The sequence below is a fragment of the Telmatherina bonti genome (assembly GCF_933228915.1).
Source record: "Telmatherina bonti genome assembly, chromosome: 1".
NCBI lineage: Eukaryota > Metazoa > Chordata > Actinopteri > Atheriniformes > Telmatherinidae > Telmatherina > Telmatherina bonti.
In genome coordinates, this window is record NC_136619.1 from 32,641,042 (window position 1) to 32,662,475 (window position 21,434).

At 40.0% G+C, this 21,434-nt stretch overlaps 1 protein-coding gene across 2 annotated transcripts in view; it reads right to left on the reverse strand.

The window, feature by feature from the left end:
- The window catches only part of dmxl2 (Dmx-like 2), a 41,994-nt gene extending 21,000 nt beyond the window's left edge, over positions 1–20,994 (reverse strand). For both annotated transcript variants that reach the window (XM_079240767.1, XM_079240766.1), the window contains exons 1-22: positions 20,815–20,994; positions 12,308–12,433; positions 12,063–12,134; positions 11,857–11,935; positions 11,509–11,653; positions 10,940–11,006; positions 10,675–10,847; positions 8,441–8,621; positions 8,169–8,349; positions 7,829–8,047; positions 7,468–7,739; positions 5,530–5,799; positions 5,039–5,268; positions 4,425–4,627; positions 3,799–3,920; positions 3,163–3,252; positions 2,943–3,051; positions 2,730–2,849; positions 2,387–2,614; positions 1,617–1,903; positions 814–986; positions 79–727 (exon numbers count right to left, since the gene is read on the reverse strand). In XM_079240767.1, the coding sequence (XP_079096893.1) occupies positions 79–727; positions 814–986; positions 1,617–1,903; positions 2,387–2,614; positions 2,730–2,849; positions 2,943–3,051; positions 3,163–3,252; positions 3,799–3,920; positions 4,425–4,627; positions 5,039–5,268; positions 5,530–5,799; positions 7,468–7,739; positions 7,829–8,047; positions 8,169–8,349; positions 8,441–8,621; positions 10,675–10,847; positions 10,940–11,006; positions 11,509–11,653; positions 11,857–11,935; positions 12,063–12,134; positions 12,308–12,433; positions 20,815–20,901 (4,083 nt within the window). In that variant the 5' untranslated portion in view covers positions 20,902–20,994. The remainder of the gene's footprint in view (positions 1–78; positions 728–813; positions 987–1,616; positions 1,904–2,386; positions 2,615–2,729; positions 2,850–2,942; positions 3,052–3,162; positions 3,253–3,798; positions 3,921–4,424; positions 4,628–5,038; positions 5,269–5,529; positions 5,800–7,467; positions 7,740–7,828; positions 8,048–8,168; positions 8,350–8,440; positions 8,622–10,674; positions 10,848–10,939; positions 11,007–11,508; positions 11,654–11,856; positions 11,936–12,062; positions 12,135–12,307; positions 12,434–20,814) is intronic.
- Positions 20,995–21,434: the final 440 nt, after the last annotated feature.

A 21,434-nucleotide genomic window follows, 5' to 3' on the forward strand; every position in this document is an offset into this window, starting at 1 on the left:
CACATACAACACCCGTAGATTACAAAAAATGTCCAAATGCAGGATAAATCACGTACCTTTAATGTAAACCTGACTCACCTTGGCACGGCGAACCTTGCCGAGGTCCATCAGTTCCAGTAGCTGAGTTGGATGGTATTGTGGTAGAGTTGGGGACAGGGAGTGAGCTGCCTCAAACAATCCCCCCTCCTGTAGTCCAGCTGGGGCACGGAGGGCCTCATCCACTCCAGCACTCCCTTCAAACACACTCTTGGATCTGCCTCTCCCTTCAAAGACTGAGGAACCTGTGGTTTGACCTCCAGCGATGTCTGCAGATGACAGGTTGCCCTCTTCTCCCTCACCAGGCTTCTTGTCCTGATGCCACTGGGCATACACGTGCATCTCACAGTCCATACCCACCACCAGGATGCCATCCCTCACCCAGGATAGAGAGACTGGTAGGGAAGGTGTGACATCTACAGAAGATACAAGGTCCACGGACCGAAGCAGGATCCAACGCGAGCGGATCCCCTGTTTGATACTGCCCCCTAAAGGAAGGGTGATGACAGCCACCCCCTCCTTACTGCTGGTCTGCTCATTGACCATGCCAGAAATCCGGCCGTACATGAGAATGTTGGACCCAACCCCGACAGTGAGGATGTGAGATCCGTCTTCCTTTGACAGCCAGTCCAGGTGCACAAAGTGCTTAATATTGGGTGAGCTGTGGTCTCTGCTCATGTATAGGTCAGATCTGAGACGGAGAGACAAACACACTTATCTGACAACTTTCTAAGTTCACAACAAATAACAGGACAGAAAGCGGAGCAGTATTCTGACCTGCTGTAGACAAAGAGGTTGGAATCCACACTGACTCTTGGATCCAGGGTTGATGAGGGTCTGACGAAGTCATCAAGATGAACCGTTTGCTCTAAAACCCACTCTGAACCACCAGTGGATTCACACTCATAGATGGAAACGTGCATAGAGAAGTCTTCTACAGAACCTTGGAGCTGAGGAGAAGGAAAGCACTCACAATCATTTCTGACATCATAAATATTCATAGGATGCTATAAACCTTATTGATGACTCAGCTGAGTGTAATAGAATAGAGGGCATAAAATGATGCGACCCCATGAGAATACCTCATTAGTGCCCACGATGATCATAATACTCTACAACTTGTTGAAGTACAGTGAAAAGCCATATTTAGAAACATGATTATGACCCACAAGCTGAAAATCAAATCACTGGTCCAAATCATTTTAAGTTTAATGGCACGTAGCTAATTTAGACCAGTTTCTATGAATGGCTAATGACCATACAGCTTCTAATGCTCTGTAGTGTATAACTGGGAAGATTTTTGAGTTTCTCTAATCTATTTTCTCTCTCACCTCATTTTTTTTTCTTTTTTTTTTTTTTTTGCTTTACTTTAATGTAAAATTTATATTCATATGCATATGCATATAACAATGTCAACATCTTTGGAGAGCTCCGAATTAGCAACCAAATGATTTGTATTTGCCTAATTTATATTTTTATTACAGTTTTCCACCTCAGAATGATTGCTTCAAATAAATCAGTTTCCTTTTTTGGGTTTTTGGTCAGAAACTCAAAAGCAGTTTCATGTTCTAATGTCTTACTTGGCCTGGTCGTGGCTGTTTAAAGGCTACAGCCAGCCTGCCGATGTAGGAGCAGGACACAGCTACAGGTCGTCCTGACATGCACACAGAGCTGTTGTTGTCCTCCTCTTCATTCATGAGGACCCAGGGTTCCCAGCTGTACACCTGGTTGCCTTGGCTGTCTTCATTAGATGCATCATCTCCTTCCACAGCACAACGCCAGAACCGCACCCGCGAATCAGAGCAAGTGGTAACAATCAGGTATGGAGCCAGGCACACGGGATAGATAGAGGAGGAGCTCAGATGACCTAATGGAAAGAGGAGGCAGAAAGAAATGCTCAAATATGCTGCAGCAGAGAATCTAAACATTTTTTTCTACTTGTCTAAATCAACCTAATGTCTGGTGCTGTGCTGCTCTATTTAAATAGTAAAAAAAAAATAAAACAATAAATAGAATATCTTGGTAGTTCTTGAACAGGATCGAGTCCCACACTGCAAAAACTCAGCCTTAAAAAACAAGACAAAAATATACAAAAATGAGGTAAATGTTGCTTAAAATAAGATAAACTATCTGCCAACAGAACAAGAGAATTTGGCTTGTCAAGACTTCCCAAAACAAGACAAAGTACTCTTAAAACAAGAGGAATTCTCTGGCATAAAAACTAAGAATTATCTTACCTTAAAAAAAAAAAAAAAAAAAAAAAAAGCATATGTGTACTCAATTTAAGATTTTTAATCTTACTTAGATTTCAGTTTTTGCAGTGCATAAAAACAAATATTTATGATCCAACCTGCAGAGGGGGTGGCCCTGGTAACCTCCACACCATGGGGTAGGTCAAGCCGCTTGCTGTACACCAGTTTGGAGCTGAGGATGAGTTTGCTGGCTGATTGTAAATTGGCTGTAGAAGCTGAACGCGGCAGGGGTCTGATAGGAGAGGTCTCCGGAGATGAGTCAGCATTCATTACTTGATTGGGAACCATAAGCTGGCTCTGGAAACCATAATCTGGGCTTGGCTCATCTGGATGCAAAGATTTCAGGTACATTTATGACAATAATGTTGCCACTTGCTTTCATGCTAAAGCATCTGGAAAATTCCCATTATAACTGCTTAACTGTGTGTACTGTTGGCTTACCAACACAGGCCTGCACAGACTTGAGGTGCAGGTGCCACATCTGCAGTACAGAGTTCCGGTTCAGATCTTTTTCTATCACCACCAGGAAGAACTTCTCAGAAAAGGGAGCAGGTTGGTAATCTGTGAAACGCAAAGCAATATAGGTGTGAAAATAGTAAAAAAAAAAAACTATCAACAATCCCGAAAAGAGCTTTATCTAACAGTGTACAACACCTTCTCCAGTTGAGAACACGGGTGTGTATGCCTCTTGTTCTTTCTGAGGTTTGTAACCTAGAATAAAGTCCTCTTGGAAGACATGAAGCAGCTGGGTGTTGGAGCCACACTGGAAGCACATCAATCAATTATTACATCTGAGGATCCAGGAATTCAAACTAAGATTCCTCTTCAGAACTGAATGAATGTGTGTGTTGAAAAACCCAGAAGAGCCACGAACCTGGTTTGTAATGGCATCCAACTCTATGATACATCCAGGTCTGGCAGTGGACTGCTGGCTAACAATGTTGAACACTTCACCCACCAGTTTCTTCATCCATCAGACATGCACATAAAAAAAAAAAAAAAAAAAAAAAAAAAAAAGACAAAAGTCGCATTTAATTTGTTTTATATATACAGAACATATCATGTTAGAAAATACAGTATAAGGTATTATAGGTTTAGCAATCCCTCACTTTGTAAAGAACATTTCCTTATTTTTCTAACAAGCTCCGTACCCCATGTGGTTGTAGGAGGTAAACATTCATAAATGAAAATAGCATCAATTACAGTAAATAATGAAGTGCTGTGGTGGAACAAAAATGTAATATCTGTGTAATAAGATGTGGTTTTATTGATTTTGTGATGTTTACATTTGTCGCTTTTAAACAAAGCAACCTCTAACCCTGCTTCAAACTCAGCTCTTAGTTCTTTGCTGTTAATTTTGCTGAGTGAGAAAAGAAGACCCAAATAAAAACAATTCACTGAACAGAGACTCGATAGAAAAACCATCACATCTCAGTGAGCAATAACACTTTAATGTGCCGTAACGAATCTGTGTGTGTGTGTGTGTGTGTGTGTGTGTGTGTTCACTCACAGATGTCTCAGGATCTGACAGCTCATCTAGTAGTTTTCTGGCATCGACAACAGCCTGATAGAGACGCAGGTTTTTGCCATCTGATGCCACGAAGCAGGCGCTGGCACTGTTGCAGTAGGTTCCTGATGGACACAACACACAGTCTGTATGAACGGCGAGGCTGGAAGGATGTGTGAGGATCATTTGGTCTACAGTATCATTAACTATGTCTGTGCTGACTGAAACACGCAGCAACTCTGAAAGATTAACTGGAATGATTCAACTTTTTCAGCAGGCAGCAGAGAACAATGATCGAGTGAAAACAGATGTAGTTGCTGCCAAGAAACACTCTGGTAAGCAGTTATGAGGCACGACAAAGTAATAACTAAAAATAACTTTTAGAGCAAATGTGACAGGCATTTTTTTTCTTTTTGCAAATTACAGCCCTGGAGGCCCAACGTCCTTTCCATTCAACACACAGTTATCATTGTTTTCTCCTAAAACATTGTATTCTAATCTAATTATTGTGTTTCTATGAGCAAAAACATGAAAAATTCTCCTTACATTTAATCCCAAATGTTCTTTACAATTTCAAAAGCAAAGATTTTTCATTCATCTTGCCATCAGCACAATAACCAAGTACTTACCAAGTACAGAGCTGGGCACTAATGTAGGCAGCCATGCAACATTACTGAAGGCAGAGGTGTGCAGAGAGTTGATGCGAGCCAGTTCAGAAACCCCTCCGGTGCAGGACAGGGGTCCGATGTGGTCGACGCGCCACAAAATCAGCTCGCTGTAAATGGCGTTGGGGTCATGGAAGGTCCTTGTAGCTGCATTACGAAGCTGCTTCCTATTCATGCATTAGAAGGACATAACCTTAAGTCATGTTTCATGTGGAGCAGGGCTGTCCACCTTCAGTCCTTAAAGATCGCTGCAGGTTTTAGAGAATTTCTGCTCCAGCACACTTTATTCAAATTAAATGACTCTCCTCAGCACCTTCTTGTCAAGTTCTGCATAAGCATGCTGAGCAATCAACCTAAATACGGTGTGCAATAGTAAGAAACATCCAAGACCTGCAAGACAGAAGCCTGCAGCCTGAGGATCAACTTTGGGCGCCCCTGATGTGGAGGATCAATGTTTATCATTAGGAAAACATCACCGTATTCCTATTGCTAGCTTTGCCTCTCTAATTGCAAAGTGGATGTCTTTTTATTTTCTTAAACCTTGAACTAGTATTCATTTCCTTCTTTATGCTCAATACCTGGGAAGTCCCTTAGGGAGGGGAAATGATGGAAGCTGTTCTCCTTCCAGGCTTCCAGGGGCTGAAGGAGGGGTGAGCAGGGCATTGTGGTGAGAGGATGTCAGCAGCAGAGGCAGGACAGTATGACAGGCTTGGTCATTCAGATGGAAACGGTGGCCACAGTACCGAACCTTGTGAGATACCGTCAGGACGTTGGAGAAGGCAGAACGCTCAGCAAATGTTACTGCCCACTGGAAACAAAAGGAATCAAAATATTTTGTGAAGAAAATAAACAAAGTACAATAAAATAAAAAAAAATCAAAATACAAAAAAAAAAGAAACCCAACATAACTGTGGCAGTAGTATGAAAAGTTTTAATGTGAATTTAAAGAATTTTAAGAGCTCTAAAGAAATGCATGAAATTTTAGGAAGCATTTTAATCTAAAGCAGCCATTTTTTTTTTAAAACATTAGCGCCTTAAATGAATTATTTAATGATTTTCAGTCTTATACCTGGTTAAGAGATCCATCAACATGCTTGGAAACCATCATGACAGCAGGACTAATGCCAGGGCGAAGTTTGGGGCAGGAGGAAATGGCAGCTGAACCCAATCCACCAGAGACGGAAGCTGAGCGGGAGATGCGTTGGATCATTCTTCCCTGCTCGCCCGTTCCCGCGCTTTCACCCTCGGTCAAAGTGCAGGCGTACATCAGGATGTTTTTACTAAGTGAATTGGCGTCGCCTGTAGGGAACGCTACCGGAATGCGAGAGGAGAAGGACACCTGGTGGAAGAATTAAAGGAAAAAAAAAAAAAAAAAAGGAATACAGCCACATATTCTCAGAGGTTTTTCAGGCCTGCAGAGATCTAATTAGCAAGTTGAACAAATATGATGTCACCTCTGAGTCTCATCCATGGCAAAAACGTTAATAAGAGACTGTTCAGTTTAAAAGTTCAAGCAAAAGCTTAATCTTTACAACATACAATATTATATACTATATAAATACTACCTTATTTACAGCATCCATCCACATGCTTGTTACAGGACTAAAAAGGTCTAATTACAACATGTCTTCTGTGTTCTTTTATTACAGTTATAATGACAGTCATGTGTACAAACAGTACAACAGACTTATAGCCGTCCACATAGAGAAATCACATTAAAACTGGACCACTAAAATGCCATATGAACTCATTAGAAGGATGCCGCTGACTGATCTCAAATTAGGAACAATCAATGTGTTTAAGAAAAGCGTAAAAAGAACAATATTAAAGACTTATGAAGAGTTAGAGGCATAATGTGAATTTCTTTAGTAATTACAATGGTGTTACATTTTGAATATCTGTAAATGCTTTCAAAACTATTAAAAGAAAGAAATGCAATGGGTATTTAATGCAAATTTTGGAACAACTGGATGTTGTATGTGAATATTGTTAAATGGATGATCATGAAATTAAGGGGCAGATGTCATAAGATTGCTCTTCTTTCTGCTCCTTTTCATTCAAGCCATATTTAATTGGCAGTCTTATTTTGTATTTATTTTTGTGTTGTTTGGAATGAAATAAATAGAAATGAATTAAAAAATGAAATCTTGGTGGGAAGGATTCAAGTTTTGTTTTAAAGGATCTGTATTAGCTAACAAAGTCAAAAAAATTCTGATCCATTCGCTTCTGTATTTGGCTCCGTTTTGAAGTTCCCAGCACAGTTCTTCTCTGGGACAACCTGACTCCCCAGTGGGAGCTTCAAAGTGTGTGTGTGTGTGTGTGTGTGTGTGTGTGTGTGATCACGCACAAGTTATTTTGGTCGATCAGTTAGTCATATCATCTGCATACATCTTTATGCTCTCATTAGTGATGGTTTTCCAATTTTTTTTTAATGCAAGTAGATTTATTGATTGTCACAGCTGAACTTATTTATTTTTCAGTCATGCATCTCAACCAGTTGATGAATTTTAAGCAATACAAGCTTTTTTGTTGGGGGTTAGGAAAAACCTCCTGGCAGTCTGCAACAATATAGTGTCAGTGTGTTAAAATCTCACTTTTATAGCTTACCTGACAAATTCCTTACATACTAAAATGTGTGTGTTTGTGAAATACACCTAAAATACACATGTCTAGAGTTTCTAGCTACCAGCAATTGACTCCTACGGCCCTGGCTGAACGCCCCCCCGCCCCGCCCCCCCTTCACTGATTAGCAATCTGCAAAACATTTACAAAACATTCCTGCAGTAGCTTCTTATTTTTTAGTTGGTGCTAACTGTTGCTTTCCATGGTAAAACCAAGCACAGCCCACAGCAGAGTGTGTTAGCAGATGATAAATAACAGCATCTGCAACTCAACAGACTGCCATGAATTCAAGGTGTTAAGCTATACCTACGCAACTGCCACCGCATTTAATTTAGCAAAATAACCGTCTCTTAAGGAAATATGAATATTATTTTATTTTGCTTACCTGAACCTGTCTGAAGATGCCCTGGTTGTATTCATCCAAGTACTTCACATGCCAGACCAGGAAAGATCCATCGGTGGGATGGATGGTAAACAGCATATCTGGGCTTTTGTTCCACTCTGTGGTCAGTGTCTCCATCTTCCTTTCTAGCAGCATGGAGGGTAAAGGCATGCTGGAGCTTGATCCGGGGGAGGAGGCTTTGGTACTTCCTTGCTCTCCTGAATCAGCTTCTTCGCCATGCTCCGAGGACGCTTTGTCAGACATCTCATCCAGCTCTGGAAAGTTAGAAACAGAGACGTTTTTATATGAAGATGCAGCTCTTGGTTAACTTAAAGTAATGTGTTGGTTTGGTTGTGAATCATACCAAAGTCAAACTTCATGGGAGACCCTTCGGGGTCTAGTGGGTCCTCAGCAGTCTGGTCCAGCTGCGTTTCAGAGAATTTACGGAGCTGCAGCATAAAAAGGTCCATGGAAGACGTGAAGCTGAGGTCCTTATTGTTGAGCCAGTGAACCATAAAGCCTCCACCATTGCTTCCATCCTCTGGGTTGAAGACAGTGGAATCTGCAAGCGCTGATGGGATATCTTACAGAGGAAGAAGAGCAAGAAAGAAAGAATAAAAATAAGAAAAAATGGTCAAATTTTAGAAAGAAAGAAAAAGTTCTTAACTGATGTGATTTTTTTTTTATTTTGCAAAACAACTTACCTGTGTTGGGGTTAATACTGGCTGAGATATGGAAGTGACACAAAGCGTTGGCATGATGAGCGATGTGGCGGTGAGTGTGTGAGTCCTGTGTGCCAAGCTGAGAAGGCAACAGCTCACTGTGCGCCACCAGAGCAGAGGACCGTCGGCGGCCCCGCCGCAGTTGTTTCAGGTGATGAATTGACTAAACAAGCAAAGCACGGGAAGAATATTTCCATTTCACATACTCCTATTTTCCTTATTGCTTTTAAATGCTAAGTTTGCGCTCAGTGTACCTCCAAAGCATGCTGGATCTTGTCCTTATTGCCTGCCAGGCCTGGCAGGCTGGAGCTGAAGGAGTGTGTGTTCTCAGAGATCTGCCCACCGAGCAGACTATCTTCTGGTAACAGTGTTTCCGACCACAACCTACACACGCCATCTTCGCAAGATGTCAGCAAAACATTGCACACCGAGCCCCTTAAAAACATCAGAGGAATGTTAATAATCGGTTACTCTTTTGTTTGTATTTTTCCCATTTATCTTCAAATTGTCTGCTATAAAAAAAACATGTCAGATTACATAACGGCATACTGACAAAGTTAAGTCTCCAAATTTCAAATATAAAGTCAGAGTTTCAATGTGTACCTCTCCTGCTACTTCAAATACAACTTCAAAACAAGCAATATTTGATTCAAAAGAAAGTGACAATGTTGACATAAAACAACGTTTATATTTATGGTGGAAATTTTATTTTAAAAATTAGCTTTGGATGACTGGACACATAACCCTGATTACAGCCACGACTACATTTGATGGCAAAGAAGAAATTTAACTTGTTTCGAGATGATCTGTGTCAGATTCGGTTCTGGTAATGTTATGTTAGGAAACCTGGATAAAAGGTCCAACAATTTCCTTTTTGTTTCATACTATTCTATTCTATTTTATAGTCATTTAGCAGACACTTTTATCCAAAGCGACTTACATATGAGTGAGAACAACACAAGCACGGAATCAAACATTAGAGGACATTGTAGGAAGGTGACAGTGGATCTAATAATTTTTTATTAAAATGGTCAATGGCCACTTCAGCAGCAGCATCAGCCCACACCTTAGGCAGATGAGACCTAAAGGTTGTTTTTTAACCCAAGTCAGTGAATTTCTCCCAGTGACCAGGGGAAAATCATGATGTACCATGGTGATGGCATATTGAACTACACTGACTGTAGTTTATGTGCATAAACACGATGTTAGCATGTTGTGCTGTAAGGAATGACTGTTTACTGAGGACAGCTGCTGCATGTTTACCAGTCTGAAAATCAGCAGCTTGATCTCTACTTGAAAGTGCCCTTGAATAAGAAACAGAACTCCACTTTACTTGTGTGTCCTGTGTGTGGGTATGTGTGCAGTAGCGATAGTGTGTGATCCAGTAACATTAGATGAAAACTGACCTCCCGTGTCTGGAGAATTTATGTGTAAAATTTAAGTGCTCATGGTAACCAGTGTGGAGTTAGAACAATTTTGCGAGCAATTATTATAGCAATTTTTGATTTTCCACCGTGGAGCTTAAAGTATTCATATTTACTCAGCTTAAGAAACATCACTTACAGAAACATATTAGTCTAAATGAGCAACTTAGACTTTCGTACATGCTCTGTGCTCTTTAAAGCTGGGGTAGGTAATGTTGGGGAGCCAGCAAGATGTGAAAGTAGCACCCTGTTTTGGCTCCTCCCCCTCTGGTTTTTCTCCTTGCGTGATTCGAGTCTTTTTTCTTACCTCCGCCAAGGAAGTTATGTTTTTACCGCCATTTCTCTGTTTCTGTTCAAAATAACTCAAAAAGTTATGAATGGATCTCATCAAAGTTTTCAGGAATTGTTGGAAATGTGAAAAAAGAAGAACTGATTTAATGTTGGTGGTGATCCGGATCACCACCAACATCCAGGAGTTTTATTTTTAAGGCTGTGGTGGAGGTTTGTGCTCTTCGAATGCTTTCTAGTTCACAGCTTTTTCCACCAACGATTTTCTCTTTCTCGGCTGTTTAGCAGGAGGAGGCAAATAAACCAAGCCGGGTCGGGAAATCCTTCCTGCATTTTCTCAGCCATGTTTGCCTTCAGAGTTTCTTCTTCACTACTTTGTATTTTCATCCTAACACGCTGTTTTTACGCAGGGTGTGGCTATCAGGTATGCGCTGCAGCAGGATTAGAGCCAGGAGAAGAAGTTTATGAAATATAAGAAATGAACAGCTTCAATTCAGTTCGAATGATTTGATTGGTCAGAGTTTTTACAGATTTACAGTAAACTGAAGGGTCCAACTATATTTCTTATTGTTCATTATTTAAAATGTACAAACTACTATCAGGACGAGGAACCACTTCACCCAGAGTAAAAAAAAAAAAAAAAAATGTCTCTGAGCAAGATTACCTACCCCAGCTTTAACACCAGTTCAAACATTAAATCAGACTCTAGAATACAACAACCACGTACAACAGGGTGTAAAAACAAATGTTTCCATGTGCTATGTGTCCTTTCTTACTTGGGCATGTACTTGCTGGTCTTCCTCCAGGACATACCAGTGACTGAGCGAGGGTGGGCCAGGTAAACAAAGGAGAAGTGAACAGGGGGTGTCTTTTTATCAGATAGGTCCTGGACCACCACTGCAGAGCGCCAGCCGGTGGTGGGATACCACACCTTGAGTAAACAGTCATCCTGCACAAGTGCACACATGCATACAACATCATGCATTAATATGCAAATGTTCAGTCTTCAGTTGTTTTTCTTTTAAAACATAAATCTGTTACCTTCCCAACCGTTGCAAAGTACTCTCCATCGGGAGACCACTTGGCAATGTGGACAGAGGCAGCAGTCCTAAAAACACAAGGTGAAGTGATAGTATCAGTTACAAGACACACACACACGCTCATACATAGAAATAAAGAGAAAAAACCCTACACAAGCAGGTCTCAGCTGCATACTCACAAGCAGCTGTGAGTATGGCTGAGCAAAATATTTCTGAACTTGCACTTCCTTGTTCCAGTGGCCGCCAATGTGTCATCACATGATGATTACTAACATGGTATCATGTTCATGTCTGTTTACACAGCTTTAAACACAAGCTGCTGACTCAAGACTGGCTTGTATCTGCTCATACAAGGCCTTTCCATTTGGTCAGATCCAGCTGGATAATCAGTAACTACCTTTAAGTTTTTACAAGCAAACATGGCAAACTCTGAGCAAAGAAAATCTGAGTTATTCGAGAAACACTGAAATATTTTGCTCATGTTTTAAACATAATCCTCGTGAGATTTTCAGTAAAAGTGTGCAACTCATGTCGGATCCTTTCAGAGTATTCACAAAGGCCAAAACATACTTGCACTGCCAGATGCAGTTCCAGTCGTTGAGGACGGGGTGGGGCTTGTCCTCAATAATCTGTCCATCCTCCTCCTCTATAAGGGCATCTGTCTGTGGCGGCGCCCACAGCTGGAGTCGCTCAGTCGCTGCTAGGATACGATTCCCTGAGGTCGCAAAAGCACTTCATTACACACTTCATGTCACTCCTACAATTCGCAAAGCCACACGCCCACAGTGATGTGCACATAATGCAAATGCCATTCAATGCTAATCATATGGGGGGGCAAGGGGTGGGAGACGTTTGTAATTAGATTCAGATTTTTTTTTTCCCCCAGACAAAGGTTAAACACAGAAAGCGCAAGTATACCTTGTGGGTCCCAGGCCAGGTTGTAGGTGATGGCATCAAGGAAGAACTGTCCTGTCTTTTGCCACTGATAGTTAAGCTGCTGTTAGTGGTGGGAGAGCAACACACACACACACCATGCAATGTTATTTACACACAGGTGTGACTAAACCCACCAGATACAGAGTGAAATCCCAAAGAAAGTCTAGAAACCTGACATTTACACTCACCTTGTGGCGTTTGTTTGGGTTGGTAGAAAGAGGTTCAAAGATGCAGACTGTGTTTCCGTAAGACGCGGCGATCTACAAATAAAGAGTTGCCTTCGTCATCACAGTATTACTCAGCAAATCAGGGCTTCTGCAGACGTGGCTAATTGAACCCCTTTTTCGTTCAGCAACACTGTTAATGTCCTCTGGCCTCACTGGAAAGGCAACAACTGTGTGTGCGAACATCTGAATGTGCAGTTAGGACTTACCCTGCCCAGCTGGTGGGAACACTCCACACAGCCCACCTGGATGTTTCCATTCTGAGCTCCTGGGATAATCTGAACACAGTCAAAGTCACTCGCCAAGATCACCAAATCACAACCGGAGCCATAGGCCTGAGAAATACAAGGAAACAAAGAAAAAAAAAACAACAAAAAAACAATTAGCCTGAAAGGCAATAAATAAATGGCACCAAACCTTTCATAAACAGCAAGATCTTGCAGCACTGGAAAAACACCTGGATATCCTAATCCAAGTATGCATAAATCTTTGTGATTAAAAATCTACATCCTCACAATTACTATTACAATGAACGCTTCAAATTTCCATATTAATGCATTTAACTTAGATGCACAATGTAAATTACAACAATTCAAGCCCAACTTTAACCACACAAGCATAAACAGCAAGGGCTCCAGCTGTCTAGGCGTCTCCTGTGCACCTGTCATTGTGACTTACGCACCTCCAACAGTGCAATGCGCCGAAGAGCTGGCAGATGACGAACATACGAGTGTGTTATGGCTTGTAAATTAAAGCATAGAAATGGGTGTAATCATATGGGGCAAACACATGATTTATCTGCAAAAGCACTGGTCTGTAAACACCAAAGAGAAGCTGAATGCTATAATGGGAGGACAGGTGAATAACGCAGACCAGTAAGACAACAAGTCAAACACATGCAAAGGTGAAATGTTGTGGATTTTTTTCGGTGTGCAAAATACTGAATTAAAAATCCAAAATAACAGAATAATATGGAATAACAAACCATTTCAGGACCCATTCATGTCAGTTTTATCACCTCTATTTCTAAAGCTTTAACTGTTACATCATAAATGGTGACATCCTTAAAAGGAAAAATGAGATGGTTCTATTTCAGGCATTTCATGCACAAAACACGCAATGCTACTTTAATATTCAGAAATCAAGAAGGGGCTAAAAACAGAATTTGAGCTTCTAAAATCCAACATCAGCCACTTCTACAACAAAACTGTGATTCATAAAAGACTGGTGTGTGCAGCAGTGTGAACAACGAAACAGCTGATTGTCCTGTATAATGACACACTACTCTAATGCTGCGCTTCCTAAATAAAACGCAAAAATGTATTTTCATTCATGTGTAACACTGAACCAGCAGCAGGTACATGCCCATATTAAGCTTTCTACAGCCTCCTAAAATATACTGCAGTAAAAGAAGGGCAACTTGAATACTGCAAAAATCTGAAATCCTGACTGAGATCACAATCATTTAAAACAACCACAAACTACTCTTTGTTTGCAATAAGCATTTATTTAACTTTTTTTTTCTTTTAAACAGTTTTAAAACTTAAAAAGAAGTTTTGAAGTGCTCCTGCAAAGAAGAAAACATCATTTTAAAGCATAATGAGGCACATAAAACCAGAGCCCAATTTTTCAAGTATGGGTTAAATTAAAAAATAAAGAAAGAAACTGCACAGCCTTTATCTAAAAGATGACATATGATAAAACAGCATGATAGGTATTTAAAATCCCTTCCATGCTGTGAAAATAAATAAATAAAATATATATATATATATATATATATATATATATCAGCAAATAACCTGATTATGCAAAAAATATGACATGTGCTCTTTGCAAAAACTGGGTGTGCAGGCCTGCGTTACAATGTGGAGCAAGGGCTGAATGTAAATTGATACACTGGCTGTTGCTGTCAGCTGGTATACAGGGAGACAGGCGAACTGGCCTCACAGCAACGGTACAGTCAGCACGACGGCTCGTGTGTTTCATTATTCAGGAGAACAGGAGGAGAGGCTGAGAACTACTGGCAAACACGGCAGGACAACACTTTAGCCGAAGCATGAAGTTCTCATGACAACTTTCATCAGCTGATTGATACCACTGGATGAGATCTGGGTGACATGATGTAAAACCAGCAAGAGGACGTGCATCGTGTGCTTTACTATTACTGCGGCGTTTGTTCCTGCACATTACAGCAGAAATTAAACGCGGTCACCGTCACGCACCGTCTAGAACTGCTCTGTGCCTCTCTTTCTCTCACTTACACACACACCCTGAAATGTGTGAGCTTGTTCTGTTCTCCATGTCAGGAAGGGCTTGGTCGGATTTTTAGCTCGGAAAATTCAGTTTATAACAGGATGACGGTCATCATTGTGCTTTTCTTTTGCTTTGGATTTTTTTATTAGTGTCTTGTATTTTTACCGTCGCCCTGCACGCAGACAAAGGATATTAAGATGCTGGGGAAGGCATACAACAGATATTTTATCTAGAAGCAGGATCATCCTGATGCATGGCATCAACGTAAACAAATAAGCAGTACATAAAGCCCATGATAAGTCAATGCTCAGTAGAGATAATCAAACAAAATTCACCGTCATTCATGTGCAACAGAGTTGGTAGCGTCTGGTCTCGTATTCTTGTGGCAAACTACATAATTAACTTGGACAGTGTGAAAAAGGAAGAAATGAGTTCTGCTCAGAAAAAGGGAAAACATCATCAAAATGTGGAAAGGGCACCAACATGCTACAGGTTCAAGACAACTGGTGTGCTGAAAAAAAACAAAGTCAACTAGATGAACACAGACACACTTAGATTTCTTACAGTAGCTATTTGGGTCACTTGGAAACCTAACAAAGGTCTCATTATGAAAGCAATGTCCTGGACTGGAAGATGAGGATGAATACATTAGGGGTGGGAAAATTGAATAAGAAAAATCAAATATCAGGATTTTTTGCTTCTCAATTTTAAAATTTTTTTTTTGTTAAAAAATTGTTTTTTTTTTTTTTTTTAAATAAATAAAAGTAATCCATTATAAAATATTTGTCATTTTTATTGTTTTTATTGATCTTTTTACTTGTCTTCTTGAGCATTATAGCAGCAGAATGATGGTCTGGCTACTGGGTTGTTTTTTCCGAATTGAAATCAAGAAAAGTGATGAGCAAACAAAAAAATTTTATACATTTTTTTTTTGTTATTAATCTACAAAAATCTGCAATATCGAAGAATTGTGAGAATCGGAATTTAAATTAAATCGGCACCCCAAAAAAATTGGAATTGAATCGGGACAAAAACATATCGTTACAGATCGAGGATACATGGTTCATTACACAGACAAAGTTTTAATGGTAGATTTAATAAGAGCACTAAGAGGGCTAAAATGTCTTTAGTGTCTTCATTGAAAACAATAGAAACCAATTTATACATGAGCCGCTTTGTAGTGTTTGTGTTCTGTGGTCTTTTAACACTCCCTACCAAGAGATCATCCCACCAGTCGAAGTAACATTTTAAAAGGCTATTTTTAATAAGCACAACATCTGTATGTATCATCCATCACCCCGACCATCTTCTCCACCATATACTGGTGGCTCGTCACCGGAGCGCCTTCTCAGACAGACTGAGACAACATCGCTATTCCACGGACGGACACGGGAAATCGTTCCTGCCACATTCCCTAACTCTTTTCAGTAACCCACCTCTGGCTGGCGGGAAACGGCGTGGAAATTCAACAGGCTTTTCTTCAGCGCTTGTTTCACTGGACTTATCTTATTCTCTTTTGGTTTTAGACATTGTTGACATTTATTTGTTTCTGCCCATCTTTAGTTAAAATTTATAGATGAAAGTATATTTGTATGTAAGTAACACTGATATATAAAAGAAAAAAGTGTGTGAAATTTCTAAGGTAAATGAGCGCCAAAACAATCTGTGATATATTTAATCAAAGATCTGCTGGAAATCCGTTCAGCTGCCATAATGAAGCGCTAGCTTCTGCAACACTTATTTCAACGAATCATTTTTTTTAAAAATAGCATTAAAAAGCCAATTATTATTTTCATTTGTCTTTGCACTGATGCGAGGCATTGATGAGCCAAGCGTCGCTCGGATTTTTTTTTTTTTTTAAGTGTAAAATGAAAACCACTGTAGATCATTTACAAACACAAACCTGTCTTGCATATCTTCAGTAAAAGAAATTAGAATCTGAAAGCTTTCTAAATACTCTAAATATTGTACTTTGAGGTACAGTACGACACAAATGATAAAGCTGTTTTATGTACGAATAGCAGCTCTTTGTTAATCAACAACCTTAGTTTCTGGGTTTTTTTTTTTTAGGCCACCTCTGGTTTTCCCCTGACTCATTCTTATAAAAGCTCTGTCAGCAAACTCCAATGTGAAAACTGTAAAAGGCATCTAGATGATCTTCAATATATTTGATGGGATTTACTCAAACTGATGTAAACCTTACAAGCAAGGGATCATTTCTGGTGTTATGCAGTGTGGGGTAGCCACCATAATGCAGAAATAAAGCTGATTTTTTTGGGGGTGGATAAATGTGCTTTAGAGGTCAGGAGTGAATGCAGTCATGTGCTGTGGTAATGAAAGTAGATAAGAGGAAGAGTGATAGATTACTTCTGCCTTCATTCCATCAAACAGCACTTCTTCCACAGGCTTAATGCAATCATGGAAAATATGTGTCACAACCGCTAACAAGTAAAAATCCTTCACTTTCAGTTAACTAGCAGGCTTTAGGCTGATATCGCAGAATGTGAACTGATCAATTATGACCTGTGGTAACCTGGTGTTCTGTCAATCTGTATAAAGAGTTTACCCCTGCAGAAACCTATAGTCTGTACTTTGACCCCTCTGCCTGAAGCTGTGCTTCTCACTGCAGCACAGCTACAATAAAACAGTGGCTATAAACAACCAAATGGCAAATTATCCTTCTCCCCTCTCTCAGTTGGTCATAACAAGGATGGTTTAATCAATGTATCCAGACAGGCTGGAGGCATTTTGCACTCATGGTCCCACTGTTCTGACACAATGAACATGCTTACAGTTGACAAGCTGCTTATTGCTTTTTAAACACTGAGGGGTTTTGTTATCCCCATCTTGGTTTAATCTAATTCAAAAGCATTTCTTACTAGCTTTAACCATTTTAAATATTTGTTTAAAATAAGTCACCTAATACGCAGGGAGACATTTAAACAGAATGTGTGTGTGATGTTATGAAACTAAGTTTGAATATTAAAGCAAATTTGCCAAAGAAAAATATTGTGGCAATTTTTACATGCACATGTTAAGTAAATAGATTTTTACCCATAAACAGACCTTTTTTTCTCCAAAATCAGGGATGATCAGTAACCTGCCAAATATTCTGTAAATGCTTTTTTAAAACCCTACATAGCTACACACAAACACATGCATAAAACACACACTGCTAATGTGGAAGTTCTTCACAGAGAGCTAAAATCCAAAACACAAAGCTCACAATTTGTTGTGGCCATATGGGTAAATTGTGCACACAAGTGTGTACAAAAAGGCAGCAGAGCAGAACAGGCTTTCTCCTGAAAGCAGAAAATATTCTGCACCTGCTCCCACATATTCACACATTTAAACTTTCCTAATTAAAATACTCCCACAGCCCGGGCATAAGACACTGGCCTGTGTGTGCAGATGACTGTCAGCCTGCTGCAGAAGGATAGTCTAAAGAGCTAAAGTCCACAGAAGAAAAACAGACATAGGTTGGTACAAAGCAACATTTGTTTTCTGCTGAGTTTTACTCAAACAAAATAGCACTTTCCAGGCACCCGGACAGCCAGATTTAGTCTGAGAGAAAAAAAAATAAAGAGTCATATAACCTGGTGAAGCTGAATTATTCAGTACTTACATCTAAATTTTCCACTAAAAAAGAGTTACTAAATGTTTGCGTACTCCATCGGTTACAGCTTCTAGAAAGAAAGCACATCAGAGCCTGCATATCAGAAATACAATCCCTCTCTGACGGTAACAAAATTAAGATAAATATGGAGCTGTGGTAGGCTTTGCTCTGCCTCCCTCATTCCCTTCCTTCTTCTGCTTTTAACTCTATTTTTTAGCTAATCTAACATCTGCAGTTCTGCATATCAAAGCCAAAAGGCTGCTTGTAGACAATTAACAGCATGAACAACAGGTCAACAAGTGATGTGGAAAAAATGGAAATGCTCTTTTTAACTTTTATTCTCACAATGTAAACATGTGTTAAGCAACAGCTTTTCTATAAGTCCCTTCACTGGCAACAGTTTCAAGCCATCAGAAAAAATTCTAGCTCCAATTAATCACCACTGTGTTAGTTTCCTATAAGGCTTAAAGATCTGATCATCCTAATGTACTCCAATTGGACACCACAATATGTTTCCTTCCTCCCCTTTCACTGACAAAAAGAGGACACCTGCAGTTCAATGTCCAATCCACCTTTAAAAAAATCTCTAAATTTGCTAGAGGTCACATCCAAGCATGAAGCACAGTGGATGCTATGCTGGAGCTTGTTCACTCATGCTTATATACGTGTGTGTATGTGCGTTTTGTCAGGGTCTGACCTAGGAGCCCTAAGGGTCAGTGTGAGTATAAATGCATTGGACATAATGTCTCATGCTCTTCAAATACCCTCTCAGACAGAATGAAAACACCAGGCACAGAAACTGGGGCCCCGTGGCGACGTCCAAGGCCTAGCTCCACAACCATCTCTGTCCTTTTTGGTTTAGTAGATATGACTGCGGGTATAACTTCCGTCTGCTCACATATAAACTACCATGATCTTGAGCCAGTGTTGGGGTAAAAAAGGACAAACCCTCCCTGTATTTTTAGCAGTGATTAATGGGACAATTACAGTACTATATTTTGGCAGACTGGGGAATCTAAAAAGAAGGGAGAGACTTGTGTCCGTGTCTCCAAAAATAATAACAATAGAAAAAAATAGATGAAGCAGCAAAATCAAATTAAAGCAAAAATCCACCATCTCACTAATAGGTAGCAAAAATGGACCAAATCCAGGGCTGGCAATCATTAGAGAGGCTTTCAGTCTTAACAGCATGACAGAATGTCACTGTGCTGCATAGCTGCTCAAGAATTTCTGAACCAGAATCAGTGAAATTTAACAAGCACATTTAGATGGTCTTTAAAAAATTATTTAAAAAAAAAGAAACTGCATGTTATTTAAGGTTTTATGAATACGGTATTGTTGTGTCTCGCATCACTTTAGTTTACCTTCTAAAGTCTTTTCTTACAGCATTTCATCTAACCCCTTGGACCCCAAGTCTATTTTGCTCAGAATTGCATTCTTTTAGAAAAAAATGACTATATCTCTGCAGCCACAAGGTGTATTCGAGTACTTTTAATGTCATATTAAAAGGGAACATTTCTGAAAGTTGGCAAAATATGAAAATTACAGTATATATATATATATATATATATATATATATATATATATATATATATATATATATATATATATATATATATATATAATATGTTACTGATGATTAAAAAAGCCCCCAATTTGGGGCTTTCAGGGCTCTAATGTTGCATATACGTATCATATAGATATGACAATGACTTATTCTCTGTTGTCGGTGGCAAAGTTGACAAAGAATACCATTACTTTGCTTTTTACTACCTTTAACTTCACTCAAACTGAATACTTTCAGGTAACAGATTATATTTTTGTATACTAGAGTTTGGTTTTGTTTTGTTTTTTCCATTTCTTTTGCCATGCCTTGCTGCACTAAATGAAGTATTGACTTTGCTTTCTTCCCCATAAACTTGTGGCACAGAAAAAAAAAAAAGGAAATTTGAGAGGCGGCCAGAACTCAGACATACAAATAGATTTTCAACATCCGGGGATGTGAATACATCACACATGCAACAGTTATGAACACTTCAACTGTAAATGGGTGATGACAGACATAAGCATGTGTAATAATATTGGGACATTTAACCCTGGGACAAAAATATTTGATGTGAAAGATAGCTGGATATTTCCTTTTCAGCGACAGCCTGGCTTTTAGCGCATGTATCCATATAAGGCTCTCTGCGTCACGGCTGGCGCAGCTGATGCCAGGATGACAGCGAGCTCATGACCCGTGAGGAGGATTTAACGCCAAATGGTAGCAAGCTTAGCTAGTCCAGCTACCAGACAAAATTTCTGCTTTTTATTTTTTCTGAATTAATGTGTAATTCCATCAAATCTCACACACAATAAACTGTAGTATGAGCCGCTAAATTTTCCCAGAGCGTGTCTCACGGTAAATATTTCCCCAATAAAGCAGCGCAAAGGGATTCCCTTGCAGTAATTCTAATGTTGCGAGATGCTGCTAAAGGTCATCGTGCGACGGCTTGGATCGATAAAAACTGGACTAAAGAAAACAGGATTGCATAAATAACAGTTGCAGACCATAACAAGATGGTATCTCGTCAACGACTGACTGACGGTCAAAGTAAACGAAACAAGGGGGGGGGGGGGGGGGGGGGGGCTTAAGATAAGGATGCCCCTCGTAGTCTCTACTCGGTTTGTGTAAACCTGTCGGTGCTGCAGTTTAGCTAACGTGCAGCCCGGTTAGCTTGTGCATTAGCTCTCGCCATTCAATTCACAGTGGATGTAATGCTAGTCGGCTAACCATCCACCTAGCTAGTCACTCGTTAGCTCCAACGGGTGTCATCTTATTGTGCAAATATCAAAATTAAACTTCACCGTGAAAGGGATGTCGTTCACACTTCCAACCGAGTAGCAGCAATCTCCAGGGTTAACAGCTCCCGTCAGCACCTGGTGCAGATGCATTTTCCTCCTATTTTAGCAGCAGATGTGTGTCTTTTTTAATTATTTATAACGAGTCCACCCTTTCGGTTTCTCCATCTAGCAGCGACTGGGAATTCCATCAGTAACATTAATGTCGTCCTTGGTCCGGCAGCGTCGTCTTCCTCCACGAATGGCAGGGCTGCGGAGTGATTGTTTTTAACCCGTTTGAAGGTAATTTCATCAGGTCCAGACATCTATTTAACACATAAAACTGCCTGTCCGTCGCCTCTCGCTGTCAACACCATCCTCACGATTAATCGTGAGAGCCGAGGCAGCAGGATCTCTGCAGCGATCCTGACATGCGCGTTCATGGCGTTGTCAAGGCACGACTGGATAACTATAGATTTTAACAATATAGAATGGAAATCATACAAATTTATGGTTCTTACTTGTTACTTTTGGGGGGCTATCGCGAATAACAAAGACAAGTGCTTATGTTATCGTATTTCTGATTCAGAATAACTTTGTAATGTATTTTCACATTGACCCTATTTTTTCTGCCGGGCTGTCAAACT